Source organism: Mirounga angustirostris, unplaced genomic scaffold (genome assembly GCF_029215605.1).
Source record: "Mirounga angustirostris isolate CCGP_5_RB_7025 unplaced genomic scaffold, mMirAng1.0.hap1 SCAF_10, whole genome shotgun sequence".
NCBI lineage: Eukaryota > Metazoa > Chordata > Mammalia > Carnivora > Phocidae > Mirounga > Mirounga angustirostris.
In genome coordinates, this window is record NW_026991718.1 from 22360956 (window position 1) to 22382845 (window position 21890).

At 40.8% G+C, this 21890-nt stretch overlaps 1 protein-coding gene across 9 annotated transcripts in view; it reads left to right on the forward strand.

Annotated features, from left to right (window-relative positions):
* BABAM2 (BRISC and BRCA1 A complex member 2) overlaps positions 1 to 21890 on the forward strand; it is a 400157-nt gene that overhangs the window by 319635 nt on the left and 58632 nt on the right. Inside the window, exon 11 of one of the 9 annotated variants that reach the window (XM_064572019.1) lies at positions 1052 to 1203. The exons of the other annotated variants lie outside the window; for them this stretch is intronic. Coding sequence (XP_064428089.1) covers positions 1052 to 1173 — 122 coding nt within the window. The 3' untranslated portion in view covers positions 1174 to 1203. Of the gene's footprint in view, positions 1 to 1051; positions 1204 to 21890 lie in introns of those variants that run through there. 9 annotated transcript variants of the gene reach the window in all.

A 21890-nucleotide genomic window follows, 5' to 3' on the forward strand; every position in this document is an offset into this window, starting at 1 on the left:
ACATTTTTGATTGTCAGGATTGAGCAGGGCGGAAGTGGGGATTGTGGCTTCTGGCATGTCGTGGATAGACGGCAGGAATGTTGCAAGACAGTCCCCCAACAGCAGCAAAATTATCGGGTACAAGATGTCAGTAGCGCCGAGTTGAAGAAACCCTGCCCTGTGTCCTGGGTTCCAGATTCCTGTTTCAAAGCGTCTTCCCAGCATGAGGTTCCAAAACTGTCAGGATTATTCAAAACATATTTGCTTTGGTCATGTGGTTATCATCCTTATTAAGGGAAAAGACTACAGCTTTGATAATAATATAATAAATAGTTAAAAGGTGAGACAAGTTGGAATGTATTCCCAGCATCACTTTTCAGTTTTATTCCATAGACAGCCATCTTATTTTAAATGCTTGTTGTGTTACATTAATCAACGAGTCAGTAAACTTTGGTCCAGCTTTCTCTCTCTCTTTTTTAAATTAATTTATTTATTTTAGAGAGAGAGAGAGTGGGGTGGTGCAGAGAGAGAGTCCCAAGCAGACTCTGCACTGAGCATGGAGCTCCATGCGAGGCTCGATCTCAGGACCCTGAGATTGCGACCTGAGTTGAAACCAAGAGTTGGCCATTTAACCAACTGTGCCACCCAGGCACCCCTGGTCCAGCTTTCTCTTAATAGATAATTTGAAGTTTCTTCTGTTTATTTCTTTGTTATGTAAGAACCACTGACCCATGGTGCCAGGTTCCAGTTGCAAGTCAACCAAGACCTTTATTCTTTAGTAATTTGACATGGACAATGCCCAGTCTTCAAGCCAAAGACACAGAAGTTCCAGCTCTCCCAAGTCAAGTTACAGAAGAGCAGTGGGCTGGGGTTGACTTCACCTACTGGATAGAACTACCCTTGACCTTAAATAAACTATTCCAGGAAGAGGCGCTTTGGCCCTCTTTAGCCACAAAGGCATTGGTTTGGGGGTTTTTGTTTCCCCAGCAGACTGACGTTCTTGGTTGTGATTTGCGTAGACTAAAAAAATGGTTCTGAAATTCATTTGTCTTACCCCATTTCACACCAACAGACAGTAAGGGAGGAAAGCCTTCAATACCATGGTATAATCTGCACAGAGAGAACGGAGAGTTGGCTATGTTTTTAAGGTGTTTCCCAATGATAAACACCTTGCCATGCAGTGCTTCTTATTGAGCTTCTACTCTATAGCGAGTTATACACTGGGACCATCTCTTCAGATGCATCTGAAGAATGCAAGCATATTGCTGTGTATTAATTATGTGCACAGATAAAAAGAAATGGGAGAGGTAAGATTTTAATTTGGGTGTTCCTCCAACTAGTTGCACGACATTGTTCAAATCACTAGGACAAGCTTCCCTCCACTTGAGTTTCCTCATGTGTACACTGGGGATCTGGTTGTTAAGTCCTGTGGAGACACTCAAATATGGAGCTTAACCCATTACACAGGGCCAGGTGGAAGAGGGAGCCTCACAGTCAAGGCCTCCTGGCAATCTCCTCTCTGCCTGCCATCTTATGTGGCCCTAACTGGTACTTCCAGCCACCACTTTTGATTGTCACCTTATGTGTTGCTGTTTTGTTTTTTCATTCTGAGCCTTAATTCCTTTGTGAGATCTCATTTCCTACTTGCCATATTCACTTTGTGCACCATCCTGATCCCAGTGATTCTGCCTCTAGCCTGGTAACCTGCCCCCAGATCCTGATTGCATCCTTGGTTTGTCTCTCATGACCCTGGACAGTTGCCTGGGTGATCCAGTTGGTATGACTCCCCTAGCGCAGCTCAGCAAGAGGGGCCTGTGCCCTGCCTCGAGTCGGTGGTGGCGAAAGTCAGAAGCCTCCCGGAGTGGCTCTGAGAGGACACAGAAGGAGGGACACACAGAAAGACAACTGCAAACGTTAAATTAGAGGAATGCTCAACCAAAGTGGCATGAAATCTCAGCTCTTTAAATGAAATTTACTTTGGTTGTCTAGCCGTGATTCTGTTCTCAAAAATCTTGATGTCAGATCATATCAGATAGAAGAAAAAAAAGATATTCTTAGCATTGCTCATTCTCACCTGTGCTTTCCACATGCAACTCAAGAGTCACTCTTCTGGTGGTGGCAAGCAAGAACGACGCCCAGGGATAAAGGAGTACTCACCTGCAGCCCCTGCACTCCCTTAGTAGGCCATTTGGTGTTACAGCACTTCTCGTTTCTGTGGAAGGTCTGTTCCCCAAAGGATGTTTCCCCTGGTACCACGTGTCCAGTATTTCTTACAGCTCCTTCTCCACCTTCTGTCTTAGCTTCCCCAAGCCAGACATGTAACATGCAGTCCCAAAGTCATATTTTCATTTAGTTTTGGTTACCTTCTCCAGAAATGTAGAACCCACGGGCAGTCTTTGGAACAACTACAAGGACTTTGGGATTCATTTAACTTACTTTTTCCAGAGTGTTTCCTCAGGCTGTTATTCTCCTCCTCCCTAGGCTGCTTGCCCCTTGTGTCTTAGCGTCACTGTCTACACTTACGGTTCTTGGGCAGATGTGACCTTGTCTGTGAATCAGGGGACTTGATGCTGTTTCCCACTCCATCATTAACACACAGCCTGTCTTTAAATAAATTATCCCTTCCCTATTGCTTCTTCTATCTAAAATGTAGGACTTGGCTGCATCAGAGTGACGCTTGGTTGGATAACGTGTCTTATTCCATCATGCAGTTAAGCATCTGACACTTTCCTTTGGAAGTGTCTGCTTGCTTGGTTACAACACCCAAAGGACCACTTGTTCCCTTTTTTTCTTTCCATGAGGATGGGGGAGTAAATACGGGCTGGCAGAGACTTAACATTGCTGTGAAGTATTCTGAGTTTTCAAGAACATGAAGGAAGGAAATGCCTAGAGATGGAGCCAGGCTTCCGGGGCTGGTTCCACTGCTAGATGGAGAGTGGATACCTGGCTGGACACCAGATAACATCCCTGCTCTCCTTCCTATCTCCCCCCTCTCCCAGGCCTGGGAAGAAGATGGTCACTAGGGCAGGTGCTGGTAATAATTCTGAGCATTTTGGATGCTAGAGGAAAGAGGCACTCGTCTCTTGAGGCAGATGGTTCTGACCTCACACTTTGCTATAGTGTCCGGAAGCAAGAATGCCCTCGGGGAAAACATTGTGCATATTCTGGGATCTCTCAGGAGACACTGCAACCTCCCCACATCCTGACAGTTTCAGGAGTGGGGATGTGGCCGTGATCATGGCCGTGGAGTTTTTTCATCCATTTATTCCTTCTTTCCTTCCTTCCTTCATCCATGATCAACATACTGCGAGACTTCAAACCATGCAAGGATCAGGGAGTGCTGCCATCCGAAAACTGTTTTCAGGAAGGTTTCCTGGCCATCATCTAAGAATTGTTTGTAGTGGCTATGGAGGTAATTCCATATTTGCCAAGCTCTGGAGGGAGATGTTACCTTTAAGCCAGCACCTTTTCAGAATGCTGGGTGACAAGAGAACCAGTCAGCCAAGCACAGTAACACAGAACAAAAGCAGTCACTGGGAGAAACATCAGCTCTTCTTCATGGTCCCAGAGAGGAGGCAGCCGCCTGTGGCAGCAGGATTGCTGCTTCGAAGTGGAGGGTATTGAGATCTGTGACTCCCAAGGCAAGTGAGAGAGCGTGTGATTGTATGACAAGCTGTCTTTTCCCATCACCCGTAAATCCTTGGTAAGTGACCCTTTGAGTCATCCAGCCTGGACCAGAGGCCATGTCTCCCTGGCGAAATGCCTGTTATTCTAAATCTGACCATTTGGGCTGTTCCATTTAATTTCTTATCCTCTCTACCCCTAACCCAATCACTTTAACCCAATTCAACTGAGTTCTGGGTTTATTGAGAACCTGTATGTGCTCAGTACTGTGAAAGTTCCCAGGGGATATAAGTAAATAACTCAGGCTTGACCTTAAGACACTTAGAGTCTGGCATAAGAATTGGCAAACTACGTCCTGCAGGCCAAATCCCACCCTCAGCCCGTTTTCAGATGGCCCTCAAGCTAAAAGTAGTTTCTGTGTTTTTAGAAGGTTATTGGGAGTGCGGGGAGGAAGAATAGGCAACAGAGATGGTAAAGCCTAAAATACTGACTCTTTGACCCTATACAAAAAACGTTTGCAGCCCCAGGTCTAGTTGCTGAGAACAGAGATCAGATAACGGTGAATTACAGTGGTATGCATTTTTTAAAACAAATAGTTTGTGAGCTTGCCTACTATATGCCAGGCACAAAGAGACATAGGGCAAAGAGAACTTCATGTGTTTTATATATAAGAGAGAGATGTAGAAAAGGAGAGAGACCCTCCCTAGTGGAGTCTAATGAGAGAGACAGACAATAAAGAAGTAAACGATCAGATATATAAATTTCAAATGCTGACAAATACCATAACGGAACAAAGCAGGGGGCCACAGAGACCGAGGGGAGGTGTTGTTGGGTCGGTCAGGGAAGACCAGTTCCTCAGCTGAGGGGAGTAGACTCATCTCCTTGCCACAAAAACAACGTCTTGTAGACTATTTAGCAGCAACAAGCAAGATGGCTACTAGGTAATTCAGTAAAACCAAAATTGTGAGGTTTTTTAAAACTTGCTGAGTTTTTGGATGCAAATCACATTTTTATATAAATAAATAGATTTGAAGAACAAATCAGAATGATTAAAGTGATTAAAATCAGGAACCACAATGTTAAATGTTAGAATTCGTTTCAAAGCAAATCTAGAAAAAGTGTAGTATTATTTTAAAATTCATATGATTACCTCAGATGAGGCATATATAAAGATTTGTGGCTTAATTTTATCATTTCTAGTAGGAATAATAGCTATCAAAGCAGCAGGAACTAAAATTGATTGTGAATAAAAAGCGAAACTAATCAGTTCTCTTTATTGTTCAAAGAGATAAAAGAATATGGAAAAAGATAAAAGAAAATCTACTTTCTAAAATGCCTTTTTGCTTTGATTATGAGAACTATTGGTCCTTCAGATACTTTAAGCATTTTGGTTAATTTTTATCCTGTACTTCCTTGAAAGTGGTTAGCTCTGCTTGGTGAAGCGGTTTTTGTCTTTTGATTCCATACACAAGCACACCCTGTTCATGGTTTACAACCCGAATAGCTCTAGAGCTTTAGCGACCACTGTCACTGTTTTGATTCAAATTGAAACTCCTGTTTCATCTTCAGAGTCTACTTTTAGAAAGTCTTTTTCTGCAGTTTCTGACACTGGTGTGAGAATTTAATTTCATTAATATTCTTGGGAATATTCTTTTCATTCTAATACCTTGAATTTATGTGACACCTTTTAAATGACCTTAAAGGACTTCTTGTAAGGAAGGAGGTTATAAATCAGATGCATGATACCATGTGGTGACTGCTTGCCCTGTACCCTCTCATATATATTGTGTGATTCCGTTCAGTTGTAATGATTGGATCAAAGCAATTGCTAAAGTGAGCTTATCTGATCAAAGAAAGGGCATTAAAATGCAGTGATTTTGACTTAAAAATGTATGCAGCTGCTTCGAAATTAACACATTGTAATCCAAGAAGGCATTCAGCTCAATGAAAGAAAGGAAGCTGTTTACAAAGAGTGACTTTTATAGTATTGGTCCAGTTCAGTATAACCTTCTCTTAGAATTCTAAAGTAGTATTGACGTTGGTGAAACAGGGGCGTTATTTTGGTGCAAAACTTCTGCTGTTGTTGAAGATAATAGAGTAACAGTAGTTAACAGGTGTTGAGTAGATACCGTGCTGTAGACACGGCTCTCAGGTATTTTGCATATACAGCACTGTGTTGTTCAATCCTCATAATAGTCTTCTGAGGGTAATTACTAGTATTACCGCATTTTACAAATCATACAAGTGTGACACAGAACTGTGACAGAGCTAGGATTTAAAATCCAGGACCTGATTCCAGAGCCCATGTGCTAAACTGCATTACTCTACTGTTTCAGATAATTGGTTGGCAGTTTCCCCAAGTATGTGATGAATTTTGAAAGCCTTTGGAGCTTCCCAGAGAATGTGGAAGCTCTAGGAACAGAAGTGTTCACCCAGGCACTGGGAGATATGTGTAGGCCATCTCATTTCTCGGGCCCATGAATGGACATCTCACCAAAGAGGCAGTACTGATCTGAAGGCAGTGAGGCATGAAGCTGGCGCTCCTCGATAGTGATGACGGGCTGTCCAGCTGTAAACCCCTGCCCAGCAGCACAAATACACCAGCTTGAGTAGGGTTTCACTCTGTGGCTATAAAAAGACCAAACTCTAATGGATTAACCAAAGCATTAACCACCTTTGACGATCAAAAACTAGATTTAACCTCTTTAGACATAGTGAATGTGGCCAGTTATAATGGCTCATTATACAAAGTCCTGCAAATGCAGAACCTACAAAGTTGGAGGCAAATAGGCAATGTCACTGTGAGAGTTGCCCAGGTTCTAAGACAGGAAGAAGTGGCAAGAACTTTGGCAAGCTGCATGCTCCTTTACATGATTTTGATTTTTTGTTTCCTAAAACAGAATATAATCCAAACATTTCTGTGGCCTGGATTTATCCTGATGGCCTGTGAATCTCTTTTTAAAAAACACTTAACAGTATGGAGGTTCCTCAAAAAGTTAAAAATAGAACTACCCTATGACCCAGCAGTTGCACTGCTGGGTATTTATCCAAAGGATACAAACACGGTGATCCAAAGGGGCACACGCACCCCAGTGTATATAGCAGCAGTGTCCACAATAGCCAAACTATGGAAAGAGCCCAAATGTCCATTAACAGATGAATGGATAAAGAAGATGCAGTATAGGGGTGCCTGGGTGGTTTAGTTGCTTAAGCATGTGCCTTCGGCTCAGGTCATGGTCCTGGGATCAAGCCCCATATAGGGCTCCCTGCTCAGTGGGGTGTCTGCTTCTCCCTCTCCCTCTACCGCTGCTCCCCCTGCTTGTGCTGTCTCTCTCTCTCTCTCACACTCTCTCTCTGTCAAATAAATAAAATCTTAAAAAAAAAAAAAGATGCAGTATATCTATACAATGGAATAAAACTCAGGCATCAAAAAGAATGAAATCTTGCCATTTACAACAACATGGATGGAACTAGGGGGTATTATGCTAAGCGAACTAAGTTAGGGAAAGACAAATACCATATGATTTCACTCCTATGTGGAATTTAAGAAACAAAACAGATGAACATAGGGGAAGGGAAGGAAAAATAAGATTTTAAAAAAACAACAGAGGGAGGCAAACCCTAAGAGACTCTTTTTTTTTTTTAATTTTATTATGTTATGTTAGTCACTATACAGTACATCATTGGTTTTTGATGTGGTGGTCCACGATCCGTTGTTTTCGTATAATACCCAGTGCTCCATGCAGTACGTGCCCTCCTTAATACCCATCACCAGGCTATAGGGAACAGACTGGGGTAGCTGGAGGGGAGGTGGGTGGGGGGATGGGGTAACTGGGTGATGGCATTAAGGAGGGCACTTGAAGTAATGAGCACTGGGTGTTATATGCAACCGATGAATCACTGAACTCTATCCCTGAAACTTAATAATATACTATATGTTAATTAAATTGAATTTAAATAATTTTTTAAAAATTTTTAAACAGAAAAAGGGAAAAAACACTTTTTGTTATAAAAAGTCAAACAAACACAAAAGTAGAGAGGAAAATATAATAACCCCCTCCCCGTGCCCATCTCCCATGTTGCAGCTTTGTCTACCTTGTTTCATCAATCCCTTCCTCCTTTTTAAATTAATTTTTTAAATCTTCTGGAATATTTTGAAGCAAATGTGAAATATCATTTCACCTAGAAATACTCAATGTGTATCTCTAATAGATAAGGATTTTTTAAAAAGATGTATCCAAAACAATGCTATTAGAATATTATAATACAGTAACAAATTATGATATTATTTAATATCATCTAATAACTAGTCTGTGTTCACTTTTCCCCATTTGTCTCAAACATGTTTTTTTTTTTTTACATGGTTTGTTCATTGTTTTTTCCATTGGTTTATTCAAATCAGAATCCAAGTAAGTCAGGACCCATGGATCTTGAGGATCGTTCCTTAGAAAAGAAGAGATGTGGACCCAAATAATGGATGTCACCACCCAATTTCTTTCCCCATAGTTTAGTTAAGAAAATATGGAGTGAAATTATTAAAAACATCACTTCACTCATGGGCCTATAGAAGAGTAGGTCTGACATTTGTTTATCACTTTAATTTCAAAGTGCTTTTAATTACCACATTTAGAATATGAGTCCTGAGTCTCTGTATCAGTTCTGAATAGAATTCTTAGCACTAGAATGAATGGTTAGGGATTATCTAGCCCAGGGACTTCTAATGTTCTTGTGCCAAAGACCCCTTTGGGAAACCCTGTGGATCCATTCTTTGAACAGTGTTTTAAAATGCATTAAATAAAATATATAGCACTACAAAGGAAGCCAATTCTATTAAAATACTATAATCAAATTGTTAAAAATGATTTAATCATATGATTAAAAAATATGATAAGAGATATGGGCTTCTTTGATGACACCTTGAATAACAATATCCACTGGCAAATCTAATAACCCTTGTAATTTTGAAATAGTGATGAGCATAAAGAACATTTTAAGATATGAGCAGCACCTGCAATGTGATACAGAAGTATCTGTAATTTTTTTTTAAAGTTTTATTTATTTATTTGTCAGAGAGAGAGAGAGCATAAGCAGGGGGGACCTGCATGCAGAAGGAGAAGCAGGCTCCCCACTGAGCAAGGAGCCCGATGCGGGACTCGATCCCAGGACGCTGGGATCATGACCTGAGCCGAAGGCAGACACTCAGCTGACTGAGCCACCCGGGCGGCCCTGTGATTTCTTTTGATAACAAAGTTAGGGTACTGCTAACACTGCTGTAGACTGTTGCCTATGTTCATAATTGGAGGAAATGCTAAATTTTAGTTAAAGGTAGTGAATGTAAAGATACGCACTTTTCCTCTGCAAGTTCCCAGATGCCCAAGTTTGATCCAAGGTTGCTTGCGGAGTAGAGGGTGTATGGATCTCAGATTGGAGAATCTCAGAAAACTCCCTGTATTAGAGGTGGGATGTGGCTGAGTACCTAACCCCAAGCCATGCATAATGTTAGGGGAGAATAGGACTAGAAGCCGAGTTCCTGCAATCCAATTAAGCATTTTTCCTATGTTTGAATGGCCGAATTCTGAGATTCCCAGGCAAGGTAAAGGTAAATACTTTTGCAGCAATATGTTGTCAGTATTGTATTGCTGATACCTTAACACTAGCCTGAAGAGCTGAGTAATGTCCAACATAAGGAAAATACCGGAAAATAATGCTCAGGTTTAAGGTTTAATGACCTTCCTTTTGCATATTATATGCTCCCTAATTGCACAAGTTCAACTTTCCTAAGTCCATGGGGCATTTTTCCCCTACCTTTTTTGAGGTATAACTTACTATAACTTACAGTAAAACTCACCCATTTTAAGTGAATACTTTAATAAATGTTGGCAACCACATATGGCCACAGAACTAGCACCAGTCAGGACATGGGACATTTTCATCACCCTACAAAGTTTCTCGTGTGTCTTTGCAGCGGATCCCCTCTCTTGACCTTCAGCCCCAGGTAGTCACTGACCATTTTCTGTTATTACACTTTATAATGTTATGGAGTGTATAGAATTTCATAAAAATGGAATCAAACAGTATATAGTCTTTTGTATTTGACTGCTGTCACTTAGCATAGTGTTTGTGTGTCGGTATTTCATTCCTGTTTATTGCTGAGTAGTATTCCCTTTTTCCCTTCCACTAGTTACCCATTTACCAAGTTGATGGACATTTTATTTATTTCTAGTTTCTGGCTATCAAGAATAATGCTCCTATGAACATAATTTAAGCATAAGTCTTTGTGTGGACATAATGTTTTGTTTCTCTTGGGTAAAAGCCTATGAGTGAGAATACTGGATCATAGAGTAAATATGTATTTAACTCAGTAGTATACTGCGGTATTATTTTCCAAAGGGCTGTAACCTGCTACATTCTCACTAACAGTGTATGAGAGTCCCAGTTCTTCCATATCCTCTCCAACACTTGCTATTATCAATCCCTTTAATTTCAGCCATTGTAAGGTATGTAATAGTAACTCATTGTGGTTTTAAAGTACAATTCCCTAATGACTAGTGAAGTTGAACACCTTTTCATGTTCTTTTTGCCAAGTAAATTGTTTTGTGAAATGTCTGTTCAAGTCTTTTTCCTGTTTTAATTGGATCGTTGTCTGTTTCTGAGTCATGAATTCTTTATGCATATTAAAGCCCTTTGTCAGTTATATGTTCTACACATTTTTTCCCCAGTCTGTGGCATGCCTTTTCATTTCCTTAACTGTTTCTTTGAAAGAGCAAAAATTTTAATTTGATGTTCATTTTATCATGTTTTCATTTTATGGCTGTGCTTTTAAAAAAGTTCAATCCCAGCATAGTTAACATACTGTGTTGTATTAGTTGCAAGTGTACAATATAGTGATTCAATAATTCTATACATTACTCATCATGAAAAGTGTACTAATCCCCATCACCTAGTTCACCCATTCCCCTCTCCCACCTCCCATCTGGTAACCATCAGTTCTCTATAGTTAAGAGTCTGTTTTTTGGTTTGTCTCTTTTTTCCTTTGTTTGTTTGTTTTGTTTCCTTAATTCCACATGTGAATGAAATCATATGGTATTTGTCTTTCTCTAACTGACTTATTTCACTTAGTATTATAGCCTCTAGCTCCATCCATGTCATTGCAAATGGCAAGATTTCATTCTTTTTTATGGCTGAGTAGTATTCCATTATACCTCTATATACCACATCTTATCCATTGTCTATCGATGGACACTTGGGCTTCTTCCATAATTTGCCTATTGTAAATAATGCTGCAGTAAACATAGGGGTGCATATATCTTCTCCAATTAGTGTTTTCATATTCTTTGGATAAATACCCAGTAGTGGAATTAGTGGGTCGTATGGTAATTCTGTTTTTAATTTTCTTAGGAAACTCCATACTGTTTTCCACAGTGGCTGCACCAGTTTGCATTCTTACAGGCTGTGCTTTTAGTGTCCTGCTTAAGATAGTCTTGCCTCATCTAGTTCAAAAAGAATTTCTGCATTGTTTTCTTCTGCAAAGTTCATAGTTTTAGCTCTTTCAATTTCCATTCCATTTCAAGTTCATTTTTGTGTATGGTGTAAGGTAAGGGACATGGTTTATGTACTTTTTTCTATACTATATCCATTTGTTTCTGCACCATTTGTTGACAAGACTATCCTTTTCCCTTTGAATTACCTTGACACCTTTGTCAAAAATCAGTTGAACATCTAAGTGGAGGTCTGTTTCTGTAACCCTGTTTTCTATTCCATTGATCTGCATGCCTGTGCTTTCACTTTATAGTAAGTCTTGAAATCAGAGAGTGTAAGTCCTTCAATCTTATATGTCTTTCTTCAGAATTGTTTAGGCTGTTTAGATCCTTTGCCTTTCCATATACATTTTAGAATTAACTTGTCAGTTTTTTCATGAAAAGCTGGATTGGGATTGCATTGACTCTAAGAAATATTGAGTCCTCCAATTCATGAGCATGTTATATGTTTCCATTTATTTAGGTCTTTTTTAGTTTCCCAGAGCAATGTTTAATAGTTTTCAGTATACAGGTCTTGTACATCTCTTGTTAAAATTCCTAAGTATATTTTAAGCTATTGTGAAGGGAGTTCTTTTTAAAATTTTTCATTTTCTGATTGTTTATTGTTAATATACAAAAATACAATTCATTTTTGTATATTAACCTTTAGTGGATTCCTTAGAATTTTTATGTACATGATCATGTTATCTGCAAATAAAGGCAATTTTACTTCTTCCTTTCCAACATGTATTTCCTTCCTTCTCCCTTCCTTCCTTCCTGCTGTCCTTCCTTCTCTCCTTCCTTCCTCCTTCCCTCCCTCCTTTCCTTCCTTCCTTCCTTCCTTCCTTCCTTCCTTCCTTCCTTCCTTCCTTCCTTCCTTCCTTCCCTCCTTCCTTCCTTCCTTCTTTCCTTTTTCCAGTGGCCTCCAGACCTGACCCATGCAATAGTTTACCTGTTTGTTGATTTAGTCCATCGTGCACCATGTATTGAGCACCTGCTGTGGTTCAGGCACTGTCAAGACTCTAGGGAGACCAGGATGAATGCCACCGGCTCTGAAATGGCTCCGTCTAGTAAGAACATATAAAAACAACAGTGAAACATTTCAAATGCAAAGCTAGGCATCCACCAGATGTTTTGAGAACACAGAGAAAGGGCACCCAACCTAATAGCACAGGAGGACTGTAAGAGCATTTCAGGCAAAGAGGCTAGCATAAACAAAGGCACTGAGGGGAGAAACAAGAGTCAGGAACTGTAAGTCACTTAGGATTTCTCAAATGTGTGTTGGATCCTGGGGAGTTGTGAGAGATTGAGCTAGAGGCAGGCAGAGCCCAGAATTCAGAGAGCATTGTATACCAGGCTGATGAGTATGGACTGTATCCTGAGGACAGCAAGGAGTTATTGAAGTTTGCTCAGCAGAGAAGTGATATATATTTGCTTTTTCAGAAAAGGGACTGTTTTGGTATTATGTAGAAGATGATTTAGGCAAAAGATGATTAGACCTGATTGAGAACAGTCATAACAGGGATGGAGGGGAAGGAACACTGTATTTACACGTTTCTGTTTGGGAAGGTGAAGAAAGTTCTGGAGGTGGACGGTGGTGATGGTTGCACAGCAGAGTGGATGTACTCCATGCTGCTAAACTGCACACTCAAAAATGGTTAAAATAGGAATTTTTGTGTTAATGTATATTTTACCACAATTAAAAAATGGAAACATAAAAAGACACAATTCATTAGTAGACAGGCGTCTTACTGGCGAACTTTCTTCAGTCTCAGTCAACATATGGTGTGTTTCTCTAATTCATTGTCAGTCAGAGGTTACTGGTGATAAGAAGTGACCTCTAATGATAGGCAATAATAATAATAATGCTCTTGTGATATGTAAATAATATTATTTGCTGAGTGCTCACTCTGTGCAAAGTCCTGTGTTAAGTACTTTACCTTCGTAATTACATATAATTCTCTCAACAGCCCTGTAGGACGGCTCCCTATCTCCATTTTACAGTAGAAGAAACTAGAGCACCTAGAAATAAAGTGACTTGCCAGACGTCCCATAGCTAGTAGTTGAAGGAAACAGCATTAGAACTAAGACCTTTTCATTCCAGAACTCTTATTCTTAACAGTTCACTGGAGCTTCCTAGCCCATGTGCTGGGGCACACCAGTGGGTTGGGAAGAGGCCACTGATGGGCTACTGATCACTTTAGTTCTTGTGGGAGCTGGATCCCATGTCGGCAACCTCCGCTGGCCTCACACACTTTTCCCAGGATGCCATAAAATCACACCATTGTTCTGATGAAGCCGTGATTTGAAAGAAGCTGGGGAGCATGGTGTAACACAATGTTGTCTTTTCTGAAACAATGAGAAGACCCTAGATATGTATACGATGAGGGGAATCCCAATCCCAGTCTATGTGATGGGTAAAGATCCTAATTCCTAGTTCCTTTCTGCAAACTAGGTCCCACAGGGTTCTCCAGTGTTGCTTCTGATGTGCCCAGCTGTGAATCTGTGTCTTTGTACTCTGAGTCTTTTGAGCTCTCCAGAGTGTTGAAAAGGTGGATTAGGATTCCCTGTCTCCAGGGAAACCATAGTGCCTGCCAGTGATCAGCAGACTTTGCATACAGGTGAGCCTAGTGAAGATAATTGCAAAAAGGAATCCATGAGTGTGATTGAGGCCAGGGAATTAACATGCACATTTTAAACAATCTCTGCAGTCTCTGACCTAGACCATTGTTCCCACTCGGTTTGTTTCCCAGTACAGAGACAAATTTAGTTCCTTGCATTTTCCCAGTTAGTCTTTCACATTAGACACAGAGTCTTACTCAGCTTTATAGTCCTAAACATTTACTGGACTGGGGTTTGCCTTTTTATGTACTCCCAGGTAACAGGTGCATTTAACTCCATGAACATTTAAGCATATTCTTTGTGCCAGGCACCATACTGAATACTAAAGATCTAGGGCCAAATGAGACATGTTCCTTTTCTAAAGAAACTCACAGTCTAGGGGCGCCTGGGTGGCTCAGTCGTTAAGCATCTGCCTTCGGCTCAGGTCATGATCCCAGGGTCCTGGGATCAAGCCCCGCATCGGGCTCCCTGCTCGGCGGGAAGCCTGCTTCTCTCTCTCCCACTCCCCTTCTTGTGTTCCCTCTCTCACTGTGTCTCTCTATCAAATAAATAAAATCTTTTTTTAAAAAAAAACAAGAAACTCACAGTCTAATGTACTCAGATTCCATGAGGCTTTTCCCAATGAAGATTGTCTTAGGAAGGAAGGAAAGAAAGAAGGAAGGAAGGAAAAGAAAGAAAGGAAAGAAAATCTTTTTGACTTTGTTAAAATTTCTTATTTTTCATTTGGCTGTAGTTTGGAAACCTCATATGTATTGTAAACTGTCTCCTGTGTCAGACAAATGAAAAAGAATTTGCAAAGTTTATCCTTAAGCTCTCATTTGATTGAGACCTCAGAAATGAACTGTGGTCTGAATAAAGCATCTCCAAATGGTGCATAGCCTTTGTTTTATGTCGGAAGAATGAAGCGGACTAAAGCCTTCAGTTCAGACTGTCCCATCACAGTTAGTCAATGAGAAGGTAGAACCTATTTGATGGGACAGCACTTGAACACTGTATTTACAAGAAGATGAAAACATGCTCAGTTGGCCTCTAACCAAGAGGACAGAATACTTCAAAAGACCCATTATTCTGGGAGATGAACAGCCCAAGATTGCAGACTCAGTGGACTCCACGGAGAGTAAACAAAAAGAGACTGTCTGCTCTAATGTTCAAAGACGGTTTACTCCAACATCATCCATTGTTTCCATTATTCCAGAGATCATGGGGGCTGCAGAAAACCAACACAATCAGAAAAGAATGGCTTCTTGATTTTGGCTTTCCGAATTTGATTCTTTTAACAACTAGAAAGTCCTTTGAAACAGCCCAGATTTCACAGTTCACTGGAGCTTCCTAGCCCACGTGCTGGGGCACACCAATGGGTTGGGAAGAGGCCACTGATGGGCTACTGGTCACTTTAGTTCTTGTGGGAGCTGGATGTTCGTTTTTTTTTTTTATTGTTAATCCCCATACATTACATCATTAGTTTTAGATGAAGTGTTCCATGATTCATTGTTTGTGCATAACACCCAGTGCTCCATGCAGAATGTGCCCTCCTCAATACCCATCACCAGGCTAACCCATCCTCCCACCCTCCTCCCCTCTGGAACCCTCAGTTTGTTTTTCAAAGTCCATCGTCTCTCATGGTTCGTCTACCCCTCTGATTTCCCCCCCTTCGAGAATGTTCATTTTTTTTTTAAACCCCATATGGACCAAGGAGGTACTGATGAGTGGCTATGGGTTGAGTGGGAGTAAAGACCTCAGTGTCTATTTCTGGTCCCATTTTGTCCTGTCAGGTGAGTTAGATCAGGTCAGTCTCCCCACATAAGGTAATATAATTAAATCAGTTGTTGTCCTTCAAGTGAGCTAAGGCGCAGAAAATTGAAAAGCAGGGGTAGCTACTGTAGTGATTCACCTCGCACGACTCCTGAGTATTTCCAGTTTTGGAGAACAGGAAGGAGGTAGGACTTGGCCAAAATTTTTAGGCATGTGCAGGCTTGTTTTTGCGTACGCACGCACACATACACACACCCACATACACACACCCACACATACTTCAGTGATGACACTCAGCTAACTTAACACTCCTGGAACTAAGGCTTTGAGAAGAACAAAAAGTAATTGTCCCTCCCCCCCCCACACAAAATATAGGGACCCTCCCTAAGAATCTTCCTTTTTAAATTTATTTTGTTGTTTGAATAGGCAGTATAGTCACCTAATAAAAAAAAAAAATACACACTATGACAAAATCTCTCCTGCACCCCTGCTCAGTCCATCCTGTTTCTCTTCTTGTCACTTTTTTGGGAAGTATAGTTGACATACAGTGTTATAGTAGTTTCAGGTATACAACTTATTCGTGGCACTTTTATTGGTTTTTTTTTAAATTCAGCCTTGCAGAGTTTCTTCATGCGGATAAAATAAACATAAGAATATATTCTTCATTTCTTCACTCTTACGTGAAAAGAAGCATGTTAGATATCCAATCTGTGCCTGGAACAAGTACTTTTGATGTCTTGTTACCATGGATGTGCAATTCCTAACCCCACCTCAGTCATGGTTACTGAGTTAACACAAAGGCTCAGGACCTGCAGCTTTCCAGCTCTTGTAAATTTAGGTGGGATTTATGTAATGCTTCTGTCAGTCTCAAGTGGATATTAGAAATGTCTCTTCAATAATCCGGTATAAGACTTTACAGTATTTCCAAGTACTTTCCCACTTACCATCTCATTTAATTTGAATCTCCCATGGAGTTGGTAGGGCAGTTATTATCCTTGTTTTTAAGGTGAGAAAATTAAGGGTAAAGGGTGTGCATTGGGTCCCACATCTGGGTCTAAGGGCCATTCTCTATACCTAATGCTACTTATCCTGTTTTCCAATAACAAGGAAGAAATTGCCTTCCATAGTTTTGTTAATACTTTTCCGAATCTACCACATAGTCTTTCATGGTTTTTTAAAACTTTTTATTTTGAGATCATTGTATAGTCACACGTAAGTGTAAGAAATAATCAGACAGAGAGATGCTGTGTACCCTCTACCCAGTTTCCTTCAGTGCTAACGTCTCGAACAACTGTACTACAATACCAACAACCAGGATATTCACATCGACACTATTATGGTGCAGGGCATCTCCATCCCCAGGAGGATCCCCGGTGCCCTGGTCAGGTCCTCATCCCTTGTAGTTTTTGTGAATTTCCCCTAGAGTTTCCATTAAATCAGCCACCCTCATCCACTGACTCCATCATGTTCATACTGTTAGTGTGACTTGATGTCCGCTGCGGAGATTATTCCCTGCAGAGAAATCCTGCAAAGTTATAGTATGATCCTTCCCAATGAGAGGCAAGTTTATGTATTTAAATATACTACATACTGTTCCTTTAAAAGTATCTCATAGCTACGAAGATGTAACTCAATCCAACATTTCAGCAAACAAAAGCTGAGGCTCGTGCTCTCCAGTTATCCCTACAGGTACATACTCCCCTTCCAGAGCAACCAAATTACTTAATCAACATGCCACCTCTTCTTTATCTCCGAATGAAAGACCTAAAGGAAGCGCCACAGTCTTGCCAGCCAGGACCCATTCCTTATCTGGCTGCTGTCAAACTGTCTGTAAATAATCAACCCAGAACAGTCCTCTGGGGGTTGTTTTCTCTCCTGCTTCTTCCCTTCTCCCCAAGATCTGGCCTTTGCAGTCTCCACCTACTGGAGGGGATCCTGTGCTCCCTGCACCTAGAATGAGTCAGCGTATGGGTACATACCTGCATTTCCAGGGAAATGGACTGAGGTTATCAAAAAAACCAATCTGTCCAACCCCAGATCAGAATCAAGGCATTTTATAGCAACCCCGAGAGCCGTGCTCTGGAACATGCAGTCTAGCTCCTTTGGGAAATACCTGACTGGGGAGTGACTTCGGTCTCCCGGGCAAAACGTTCACTTCTCAGACAGCAAAGCCTTTGTAAAAGGGAAACAGACTCCAAGCTGGGTGGTGATGAGATAAAGGCGGCCACTCCTGTTGGAATGTTTATCGTTTTGGTGGGGAGTTTGTTGAACAAGGTTTCTACCTTATCTGTCTCCTTTTAGATTTATAGCTCCAGAGCCCACAGACGGGAGGCCACAGATGTGAACACAGGCTGTGGAAAGATTAAAAACAAACCTAGGCTCTTCGATAAAATAATCTTGAGATATTTGGGGTTTTGTTCTTGTCGTTTCAGCGAAGAGCACGTTAGAGGCTCTAACAGAGCCTTGACTAGCCGGACTTAGCAGTACTTGGCTAACCATACAGATTACAAAATGCTGGAAGGAATATTGCCTTGGTGTTATTGATAGCATTTCCCATTACTCTGCTCTGGAAAACAGGGGTTTCCTACTACTTTAGTTCAATTAAACAATTGAATTAAACCTACTATTTATTATACTGTTTATGGAACCCTTGTCTTAGGCCAGCCACAGTATCAGGTACATGAATAAGATATGGCCCCTCCCTCATGGAACTGAAAATGAGAAAATCATCAATACATCTTACTGTTCTCTAAGGGCCAGATCGAGGAACAAGCTCGTTAAGTGGTGGTGTCTGGCACCTCCTTTGCGGCCTTTCCGTTATGGAGGGGGTTTGGGCCACGGCTGCTATTGGTCACGTATTTAATTGTACCTAAACCAGATACCACCTTTGTCTTCTGCTCCTGAACAAAGAGTCATCGTGCTGTTCACCCAGATGGCTTCATTATTACTTCAGTCTGTTGATACCTTCTGCTATGTCTATGGAAGAGAAAGTATCTCGGCGCTCAATTCAAATCACACTAATCATTGTCATATATGGAATACTCGCTAGGAGACAATCACTTTGCTAGATAGTTATGTGCATTATCTCATGTCACCCTTACAGTCCTGCCAGATAAAAATCGTGATTTCCATTCTACAAATGAAAAGGTACAAAGCAGAGAGGTGTAGTAACTTGCTTAAGATCCCACAGGTGATAAATGCAGAATGATTTAAATCGAGTTCCAAATGTTCAAACTCTGAGCCCTTTCTGCTCTGCCTTACTTTATCTTTCATTGATAGAATGCTATTATCTCTTGATTCTTATAGTGATATGATCTTGCCCTCTTTCCTTGGGATTTGGGAGTCAGTTATGCAGGGGCTGCATGAACAGAGTTGACGTATACATATTATGTTCCGGAGCCTTGGGTGCAGAAAAGGATGTAGGGCATCTTATTTGGCTTTTCCATTTAAAAGATGGCCATCCACAGCTAGATCTCAGTGGAGTGCCCAGCTTGTCTGGTAGTGTTTGAGGTGAAAGGAAGCTGCTTCACACGTATGGAATGCTTCAGAAGAACGCAGACCCAAGGGCTTAGAGTTTTCACCCATCATTGAACTGGAGGAGGTTTTCGTAATTGCAGGGTGGTGGCATGTGTTTGATTTGGTTGGGCCTTAAGCTGGACCAGAGCCACCACCTGCCACCAGGGCCATTTCCTGGTGCATCGGGGAGATTGTTCCTCCAAGGACTCACCCACCCAGGCAGTGACCCAACATGACCTCCTGTCCTCATGACATGGGCCCCCCAGGGATGGCTGTGCTTCCAGCTGCAGTGATGTGACTTGGTCTCAGTCTTCAAGTAGTTCCTGGTTTTCTTTTTCAAGAAGTTTTGAGAGGTCATCCTGTCAATACACTGCGAAGGGAACAAGCCTCTTAAATGCCCATGCCATTTATCCTGCTTGGTTGAGCTGTAATTGAATATTTCAAGTTGCATATACAGTTGACCTTTGAACAATGCGAGTTAGCAGAGCTGACCCCTGTGCAGTTAAAAATCCACATATGACTTTTGACTTCTCCGAAACTTAACGTCGAATAGCCTAGTGTTAACCAGAAGCCTTACTGATAATATAGACAGTTAACATGCTTAGTATGTTTTATGTTTTTCACACTGTATTCTTACAATAACTTAAGCTAGAAAAAGAAAATATTATTAAGAAAATCATGAGGAGAAAGTACATTTGCAGTACTGTATTTATTGAAAAAAATTTGCATATAAGTGAATCCACACCGTTCAAACCCATGTTGTTCAAGGATCAGCTGTATTTAAGGCATACGACTTGATGTGTAGATACACGTATGCACTACGAAAGGCCCCCAGGCAAGCTGATTGGCCACATCCCCATCACCTCCCAGTTACCATTCTTTTCTCTGCGTGCGTGGGTGGTGAGAACACAAGATCCACCCTCTTAGCGGATTGCAAGTATATAATATGCTATTGTTAACCATAATCCCCATGCTGTACATTAAATCTCCAGAACTTATTTATCTGGCATAACTGAAACTTTGTGCTTTTTGACCAGCATCCCCCCATTTCCCCCTCCCCACCCAATCCCTGGCAACCACCATTCTACTCCCTGCCTCTATGAGTTTGACTACTTTAGATGCCTCATATAAGTAAGATCATGCAGTATTTGTTTTTCTGTATTTGGCTTATTTCCTATAGCCTAATGTCCTCTGGGTTTACTTGTTTTGTCACACATGGCAGGATTTCCTTCTTTCTGAAGGCTGAATAATATTCCATTGTGTATATATACTAAATTTTCTCCATCCATTCATCTATTGACAAACATTTAGATTGTTTTCCAATCTTGGCTATTGTGAATAATGCTATAGTGAACACGGGAGTGCAGATATCTTTTCAAGATACTGTTCATTTCCTTTGGATATATATCCAGAAGTGGGATTGCTCGATCATATGGTAGTTCTATTTTAAATTTTTTAGTTTGATACAGTCTTACTTTCCTATTTTTTCTTTAGTTACCTGTGTTTTTGGTGTTATATCTAAAAAAAAAAATCATTGCCCAGACCAGTGTCAAGAAGATTTTTCCTTATGTTTTCTCGTAGCAGTTTTACAGTTTCTGGTCATACGTTCAGGTCTTTAATCTGTTTTGAGTTGGTTTTTATATATGATTGGATAAGGGTCCAATTTCATTCTGCATGTGGATATCCGGTTTTCCCACTTATTAAAGAGACTGTCCTTAAAAAAAAAAAAAAGAAGAAGAAGGAGGTAGCGGGAGGGGAAGAATGAAGCGGGGGAAATCGGAGGGGTAGACGAACCATGAGAGACGATGGACTCTGAAAAACAAACTGAAGGTTCTAGAGGGGAGGGGGGTGGGAGGATGGGTTAGCCTGGTGGTGGGTATTGAGGAGGGCACATTCTGCATGGAGCACTGGGTGTTATGCACAAACAATGAATCATGGAACACTTCATCTAAAACTAATGATGTAATGTATGGGGATTAACATAAGAATAAATAAATAAATAAATAAATAAATAAATAAATAAATAAAGAGACTGTCCTTTCCCCCCTTGTATGTTGTTGGTAACCTTGTCAGAGACCAGTTGACTGTAAATGCATGGATTTATTTCTGGGCTCTCCCTTCTGTTCCATTGGTCCACGTGTCTGTTTTTGTGCCAGTCCTGTACTATTTTGATTACTGTAGCTTTGTAGTATATTTTGAAATCAGGATGTGTGATGCCTCCAGCTTTGCTCTTCTTGCTCAAGATTGCTTTGACTATGTGGGGTCTTTTGTAATTTCATATACATTTTAGAATTTTTTTTTTTTTAAGATTTTATTTATTTATTTGAGAGAGCACGAGCAAGGGAGGGGCAGAGGGGGAGGGAGAAGCAGACTCCCCACTGAGCAGGGAGCCTGATGCGGGACTCAATCCCAGGGTCCTGGGATCATGACCTGAGCTGAAGGCAGACGCTTAACCGACTGAGCCACCCAGGTGCCCCTAAATTTTAGGATTTTTAAGAAATTCTGTAAAGAATGCCATTGGGATTTTGATAAGAATTGCATTGAATTTATAAACCACTTTGAGTTGTATGGTAAATGTCCATGCCCTTTACAGCAAGAGTTCCATTAATGTATTGAAACGGAGGCAACCCTATGGTATTGGAAAAGATTTTAGATAAATACAAAAAGCATGTGTCACCCCAAATCTTTCCTTTCTGGGGCCATTAGTTAAAAAGGGAAACAGCCAGCCATGCAGGCTAACAATACAGTGTAATATTGGAAGACTCTGCTTATCAGTTTGAAAATGGCAAGTTTAAAATGGCTTTTCAAGTTTCACAGATGTGTGCTTAAGCTTGGTAATTGCCCATAGCTTATGACATTTATGCTGATCAGTAACATTTA